This window comes from Drosophila suzukii, chromosome 3 (genome assembly GCF_043229965.1).
Source record: "Drosophila suzukii chromosome 3, CBGP_Dsuzu_IsoJpt1.0, whole genome shotgun sequence".
NCBI classification, from domain to species: domain Eukaryota; kingdom Metazoa; phylum Arthropoda; class Insecta; order Diptera; family Drosophilidae; genus Drosophila; species Drosophila suzukii.
Window position 1 is genome coordinate 63,543,615 of NC_092082.1, and position 8,085 is coordinate 63,551,699.

Below are 8,085 nucleotides of genomic sequence, written 5' to 3' on the forward strand. Positions count from 1 at the left end.
TTAGTAAGAATAAATTTAAATAAGTTAAATATTCTTTAAATAATGTTGAGAAGCGAATGTAAAAGTTAAACATCTTCAAAAAACTAAACCAAATTTGGTACAACTAAAAAAAGCTGTGGGTAATAACTTTCAGCGACTACTAATTTTTTATCTCTTACTCAATACAACATTCTTTTCGTAAATATTTTATACGAGTTTTTAAAAATCTGCACCGTTTCATTGTGGGTGACCCATTAACCCTTTAGTGGGATTAGGGCTGTCATATTTCTAATCGAACACTTCGTCATAACTTGTGTTCTTACGGTTTTGGGAGTTTTTGAATTTGGGCTATATTTTTATAAAGTTGAAATGGAAAAGTATGCCCGCCCTCGATCCGCCAAAAATACCAGACCCGCTCTTGCAGACCAGCGCTCCGATGACGGTCATACTGAATACAAAAAATGCAAGATGCAGGCCCATATTCGAATTGGAAAACCACTTTGATCGCGAATTAGAAACTGATTAAGAGCCGCACGTTGCTGAAAACAGCAGGAACGGCAGTGCGCTAGGATTGTGCCCAAATTCGGCCTGCAGGAGCGGGAGCGGGCGCATAAACCAGTGCCATGAGGAAGCGCAGCTCGCGCTGTAATTCGGACACTTTCAAGGAGGAGCAGATGGACCACAACGGTGACGACATCAGCCTGCTGCAACGCCCACTGCGCACCGCCCACACGGGATTCGAGGAGGCGCGTCGGGCCTACGAGGATGGTACCAACGAGGTGAGTCCCGACCGAGTGGAGTACGTGACTCAGCTCTGGCCCGCGATGGCGGTAGCTCCTTCGACCCAGTTATTCATGTTCACGAACAACTTCCCGCTTTTTCCGCAGGTGCGCCAGCTGCTAAGCCTGGAGTGCAGCCTAATCTACGAGTGCAAGGTGTGCCGGAACATGTTCCGCAGTCTGGCCAATTTCATCAGCCACAAGCGCGTCTTTTGCTGCGTCAGCGCTCGTTCCGCGAACGGCAGTGATACAGTGAGTGGGCAGTAAAGATAGCCCCATGTCATCTTCTCCTTACCCATGGGAACCAAATTAATCGCTATGATCTCTCTCCACAGGATCAGAACTCCACGATGATCATTCAAACAGGTGGCGGGCCGTCCCCGCAGGACATGGAGCACATGCTGCGCAGCAGGAGTACGGGCTGCTCTCCAGTTCCCCGCGAAGTGCGTCCCATACGAGGAGGCGCTGGTGGGATGCGGGACTTGAGTGGCGTTATCGAGCGTCTTCGGCGGGAAAAGGCTTCATCGCAGGCCCGGCGCAGCTCCCCCACGATTCTGCAGCTGGAATCCGTGCCCACCTCGAGTCAGGCCGTTTACCAGACCATCAAAGTGGATCAGGAAGACAGCATAAGGACAGAGCTGGACGAGGTGCATCGCATGCTCAACCCGGCTGAAACCATTGTGGGTCCCGACGGCAAAGCCTTGACCACCGTCAAGTTGGAACGCCACGGAGGCAGCGACTCCGGCGAAACCGGCGAGCAGTCCATCAGCGACGAGACGGAGACGAGCATCCTCTGCGAGATCTGTAAGACGAACCAACCGAATAGGCTTTGAAATCAATTAGTGACTGGTTGTTTTCCATTCTCGTTCACAGGCAATCTGACTTTTCAGACCAACAAAACGCTTGAGGTGCACATTCAAAAGCATCACTCATCTTCGGCGTTTGTGTTTCAGTGTCCCGCATGCTCGCTGACCTTTCTCCAGGCAGCTGCAGTCATTCGACATTTATCCAAGGATCACAAGTGAGTAGAGCTAGTAAAGAATAGAATCAATTATTTATTATTATAGTTTATTATCCAATTTGTATAATATATACGTCTTCAAACTTATGGAAAAAAGAATAATTTCCTGAACGGCTTTAATATTTTCTTTTAATGCTCATGAGGGCAACCCTTCCAATTATTAACTCTATGTGTCAAACACTAAAACTTTGTATGTGTTAGATTATTAGGCTCCAGGTGTTTTGTAAAAATATCGTTTGTTTATTGCACTTGTAGGCAGCACGGTGCTAGCCACGGCATAAAGTTAAAAAATAGTTCATCATAAAGATTTAATAAGGGAAATGTGAGTTTTATAAATAAAACTGCCATATCTGGTCTTATGACTGATCCCTTTCAAGACATTTTGTTCTTATTATCCATAGCATTTTAAACATGTTTTTAATGTTCGTCTTTTTCAAAACATTTTTCAGGAAACCGACTCGTCGCATTCGAATGATGAGGAATACTATCCTTAAGCGCCGCGTCCAGCAGGGAGACATTCAGCCCAAGGGTCCCTGTCGTGAACTTAAGCGCCTGCAGCTCTCCGACGACGTAGTGGGATACGTCCCAGAGCCATTGGATGCCAGCGGTGAGCACCGAAAGATCATGTCTTTGTGTATCTACTGCGAGAAATCCTTCGAGCGTCGCGCTGCTCTGTCGACCCACCTGCTCAATTGTCGGGCTAAGCAAGAGGCGTTGGCGAAGCCGGCTCCTTCCGTCAAAAAACTGAAGGTGAAGAGCAATGATTCCAGTCCGGATGCAGCCGATGAAGACCCAACCGCCTCCATAGATCTGCCGAAAGATGAACCGATAAAGAGAGAGGAAATTACTCTAAACGAGATGTTTGCTGATCTACAGGAACCGAACGATTCATTTGCCCCAGGCCTCCACACGGTGTCGTTGGACCAGCTAAATTTGGCACATGAAAGCGACTCTGCTAGTGATGAAGCTTCAAACACCGACGAGGAGCAGGAGCTTGCGCCAGGGGCTGGTCCTGAAGCCAACACCGATCTGGAAGATGTTAAGGGCAAGGCCAAAAAAAAGCGTCATGTGCCAGCGGAGAAGCAGCTGCGTTGCCGATGCAAGATCTGCCATAAGCAGTTCAATGCCCTCGGAAATCTACGTCGTCACATATCCATGTTCCATTACCGAGCACGCCGCTTTGGCTGCAATCTTTGCGAATATCGCGCATTTCGGCGCTATGATATTGTTAATCACTTGGGATTTACCCACAAGATTGAAGGAGACCGAGACAAGCTAACGGAGCAGTATGTGTCCACCCACGAGTGTGAGTACTCGCGCGACGATGTGGACGGGGATATAATTTTGTTGGATAAGGAGGAGGAGCTGACAGTGACGGAAAAGGAGGCAAAGCCGCCTATAAAGACCTACGAAAGGCGCTTGAAGCGTGTAAAAACCATATTAGAATTTGTGGGAGAAGTACGACCCATATCACCATCAGCCGTAATAAAGGAGGAACCCGGCCAGGAGCCGATGGAATCCATTCCCACGTCTAGCAAGAAACGTCGCAAGTCTCGCACTCAAATCTCACCTGAATCTGGCGAGCACTCCCACGAAAAGCGACCCATCCGCAAACGGGTCAAGGCGGTCAACAAAGACTTTGTCTACGATTTGGTCAGCTTTAAACCGGACGGATCAGGGCAGCAAACACCAGTTCCGCTTGCCGTGGAATCCATGCGAGCGAAGCTGCGTCGCCAGACGCCAGGGAGCAATGATGAAAGCAAACCCAAGCAGTGGGAGGCCTTCATTACGGAGGCCAAGAAGCCTTTAGTGCTAGGCATCACACAGCGCATCATGTTGGATCTTGTGAGCCAGGGTCTGGCGGTATCTGCTACTTTACCGGAATTGCCATCGGAGAGACCGCAGATACGACCACGCCTTATCTCGCACACACGCATCGAAGGCAGGACGCAACAGCAGCAGAATGTTGCGGAAACTACCTTGAATCCTGCTCCGGAAACCGAGAGTTTCCTCGAGAAGATTGCGAAGCGGACGGCAGCTGCTGGCAAGGATACCGCTGTCATCAGCAACCTGTGGAACAAGGTCAACACTGCGATTGCCCAGCAGCAGCAGCAGCAGCAGCAGCAGCTGAAACAGGAACAGGAGCAGGAGAAGGAGCAGGAGCCGATTCAAGAGACCCAACCAGAAGACAAACCCGAAACACAGAAATCAAAAAGCCCCCTGCCCACGCCTCCCTCGCCGCACAGCGTGTGCCACGCCCCCGTGCCCGAAACGCTGGCAACCACTGGTATGGAATGCCTGGGCGGCAAGAGCAGTCAAGCGGGAACACCGACAATGTTTCCGGCCCTGCCCAAGCCGCCATCCGTTCTGCAGGCAGCTGCCAATGGGACCATCCAGCTTACCCTGGACAGTCTCCTGCGAGCCGCGTTGCAGAACTAAACGGAACCGGAAATGGAAGCCACCGTCATCATCGTTGCTACTTTTACAACATTCGTTGTCCTTCCTTCTGAATTTTTCCTCAAATTTTCGGGAGGTCGTTTTCCCATTAACCGTTTAAATGTAATTCACTAGTGTCCTTATTGTAAAACCAACTAAATAAGAAACCAAGAAGAATCAAACCAAGAATCCCTAGATGATAAACACGCTTCGAGTATTACGCGATAAAACAACCAAAACGAATTCAAATCGTAGGATAATTTTCGGCTATTAGCAAATGTTTGTTGTTTGTGTGAATTGAAAAAGTACAGATTTTTTAAAATGTTATAGTTAATAATGTATAAATGTACCTAATTTTATATTCCCACATAAAGTAAGTCACACAAGTGTATACGGTTGTTGTACACGCGTGCAGCAGATTGCCTTGCCAGGACTTAAACCAGATTGAATATTTAATCAAAATCAAGCCAATCTTCTTGGTGTACTTTAACAAAGTATTGGGGTGAACCGGTTCGAACGCATTACACAATGTTTCAAAAATGTAATCTGTCTAACCTTAAGTCGTAGGCTTACAATTACAATTGTAAATCTCAAACCTATCATAAAAAATACGTTAGTTTATAAAAATCTTTCCGTTAGCAGTACATAAACGTTATTAAAATTTTTCGTTTAACTTTTGGTATCGACAACACACTCGGAAGTCGCTCCAAAGAACCAAAGAATTACTCCTTGCCGACCAAATCGGCACACCCTAATATATTTTAAGAAGACGGAGGGGCTTTGGGTATTAAGTTTGTTGACGCTTCATCTTGCCATCTATCATTCGAATCCATCGCCCCACCACCACCTAATTAGCATTATTATATTCAGGAACATCACAGCTGAGGAACCGGGAACACGACGACTTCTGCATGATGCTGCATAAATTTGTTACTCAAAATGTTAATTGCAAACTAAGCGAAAGTCAGGCGCAAGTTGTACAAGGCAGTCTGTTGTACATACACAACCCAGATACATGTTTATATATATTTTATACATACGCAACGTTGGCTCGGCAAGTGTTTTGCCAAGCGCAACAGACATGAGGAGGAGGAACCACTCGCAGACATTGAAATAAGTCCTGATCTACGCGAGTGGTTCGGTGTATTTATATATCATTGTAATGTACAAGGTAGAGCCTTAAATCAAATCACCAAATGATAATAAATCCTACGATAATCACCCACAAAAATGGTCGAAATGTGAATTGATATCAGCGAGGCCAACAAGTGTCCGGTTTCCGACGCCCATCACCTGTTCGTTCTGCTTTTGGGGCCAGGACAAGTGCCTCGGAGCCCCAGCTGGATGGAGTTTGCATGAAATAGAGCAGGTCACCAGGCAGCTATCTACCCGTGGATGCTGTTGCTCTTACTGCCGTTACTGCGGATGCCCGACAATGGAAATTGTGTCACGGTCAGGAGTATGGGCGTGGACATGGGGATTTGGGCAAGGACTAGGGCTGGGTTGGGTTGGGCTAGGACTTGGGATTGCGCTTGGGCCCGGGCTTGGGATGGGGGAAAACCGAAACCGGGGCACACTTTAAAGCCAAGCGTGTGCGTATCTGTGTCCGTGTCGGAGAATAGAGAGAGACATGGAGCGTGAGAGAGCGAGCTGGCGAGGCGCGACTGTGTGTAATTGGAAACCGAAAGTGAAAACGCCCAGGCCTTGAAATCCTCGACAAGGGCCGCACAGATATGAACTCGAAATGGGTGACAGCCTCCGGGCAACGGTTTTTAATTCCTATTTATTTTTACAAAGCTTTAAGACCAACAACATTATATTCCGAAGTTTTGATGTCGTAAGAAATCTAAAAGATTTTGGAAGTACCCAGTAGACAAAGAGAAAGGGGGTTATTTATTTCAATAAAACAATAAATATGTATGTGCATTTATGTACTCTAAAAGTTATCAAATCAGGCCACTGTTATATCTATTCGTACATATATGGTGAGGGTTGCATTATTTTTTAATTGCATTTTTGTGAGTATCAATATCTTATTATATTCCGGAAAATATTGTTAGGTACTTTATTTTTTAAATCGTGAAAACTGAAAATTATTTTTTAATATTTTTTCCGGCGAGTATGGATTTATTTTTAAGAAGGAACTCCCAGCCCATAATGGGCAAGTGAGACTTATAAAAAACTTATAAAAATGGTAAAATATCCTTTAAGGAGTCTTTTAATACCCACAAGCGGATAAGATAATTTAAAGACGTATTCTGTTACAAAGGTCATAACTTTAAATACATTTTTTTGTTTGTTTGGATAACCAATTAGATCAAAGTGGAAACCAAGCTTTAGAAATTAGATAACCAAAAATTAAATTCTTTTGAGTTCCATTAATGCAGCGGGAAGACATCAAGCAGCATCAAATTAATGCCATTTACAAAGGCATTACGTTCGAATAGAGCTCCGAGGGCCTAGGCAAAAGGAAAGGCAACGCCAAATACCTATAGCATAGCCCAATACCAAGCCCACTTTGCCGGGGCGAAATTGTGCTGCATAAACTGATTAAGTGATTTCAGGTTCAGGTTCGGGGGGTCGTGGTGCTTGGCTCTGGGACTGGGGCATCCACATCGAACGCAGAACAGGGAACGCTAACAAAGCGCTGGGAACAACCAGATGGCATTGAAGGGCGACAAAGACATGTACCATATCGAATATAAACTGCGCTGGCAGGTGCAAGTCTCGTGTAATGAGATCCTTTTGCGCGAATGGAAGTGCTGGGTCGTAACGCCCCCACAATCCGGGAGCCAGTGCAGCTGCAGAGGAAACCAGGACAGCAAAACAGAAATGGAGACACTGAGATTGCTTTTAAGGAGCTTATGCCTTATGGTCCATAAATGCGGGTAACTCGCTGGCAGACAACGGTTGCCGTTTAATGGACTGCGGGGAATGATTTTCGCTGGAACGACTTCGGCTGAAGGGTCTGCTGCTCGTCGAACACATAAGTAGTGTTATGACAATTTAATTACAAACTTAATTGACAGTACTGGGATGGCCTTGGGACCACAGAATGTTACGTTTAAAGCAATATCTCATGGTCATAGTGATTTTAATTATATCGTATCCGTTATCAATCGAGTATTTTCCATCCAAAACAAGTGCTTTTCCTTTGGAGAGAACGTTTTTCATAACGCTGCGGTTACTAGCCACTACACTATAATTTAATTTCGATTCACAGAAACCGTGTTTATCCTCTGACATAGCAAAAATGTGAACATAGTCGCACCAGCATGTGTAATATGGTTCCCCCCACCGAACTATCGCACACATCACTCATACGCTTTGGCTCCCCGTTGGGCGCTACTTAAAATCAAATTAAGATAATTAAATCGCCGTCGTGCAGCCTGAATATATTTCAATTTGGGTCACCCAGTAAGTTGCATGGCAAGCCGTTCGGAGCTTTCCCGCCTCCGCTGGCACTGACACCCGAGGGATTGGGTGGAAAGGGGGCTTTTCCGACTTCCCGACTTCACTCCCGCCTGAATTTCTTCTTTTCGCGCGGCGGCAGCTGCGTCCTGTAAAATTTTGGGGCTCAGCAAGTGCTCCAACTGTACTAAGTACTGTTTATTTACTTGCCGCCCATTTGAATAGTGGCGGAGCGCATTATTACCGATTATCGCCGCGCGGAGCAGATGCTGCCGCCCCATCCGGAGTCGCAGTGGGCTGCCAAATAAACATGGGCGGCGATGACAGGGTGGCTGGATGGGCAGGAGGGCGGTGGGCGACCGGGTGACTGGGTAACCTACTAACACGGACGCACCACCCAGAAACGAGAGAGAGTGGAAAAAAGTATGAAAAAAGCTCGGGAGAAAGTTGGGAAGATGA

General features: G+C 46.5%; 1 protein-coding gene across 1 annotated transcript; it reads left to right on the top strand.

The window, feature by feature from the left end:
* Nucleotides 1-418: 418 nt before the first annotated feature.
* LOC108014381 (uncharacterized) lies at nucleotides 419-4,878 on the top strand. The gene is made up of 5 exons (XM_017080483.4): nucleotides 419-758; nucleotides 867-1,010; nucleotides 1,094-1,562; nucleotides 1,632-1,779; nucleotides 2,229-4,878. The coding sequence occupies exons 1-5, from the start codon at nucleotides 603-605 to the stop codon at nucleotides 4,216-4,218; spliced, it is 2,907 nt and encodes a 968-aa protein (XP_016935972.4). The 5' UTR covers nucleotides 419-602; the 3' UTR covers nucleotides 4,219-4,878.
* Nucleotides 4,879-8,085: the final 3,207 nt, after the last annotated feature.

What these genes read in the sequence shown, in the direction of transcription:
- LOC108014381 (XM_017080483.4), top strand. Translation starts at nt 603, where the DNA reads ATGAGGAAGCGCAGCTCGCGCTGTAATTCGGACACTTTCAAGGAGGAG. An exon ending in ACGAGGATGGTACCAACGAG is followed by an intron (nt 759 to 866) that starts GTGAGTCCCGAC and finishes CTTTTTCCGCAG; the next exon opens with GTGCGCCAGCTGCTAAGCCT. An exon ending in CCGCGAACGGCAGTGATACA is followed by an intron (nt 1,011 to 1,093) that starts GTGAGTGGGCAG and finishes CTCTCTCCACAG; the next exon opens with GATCAGAACTCCACGATGAT.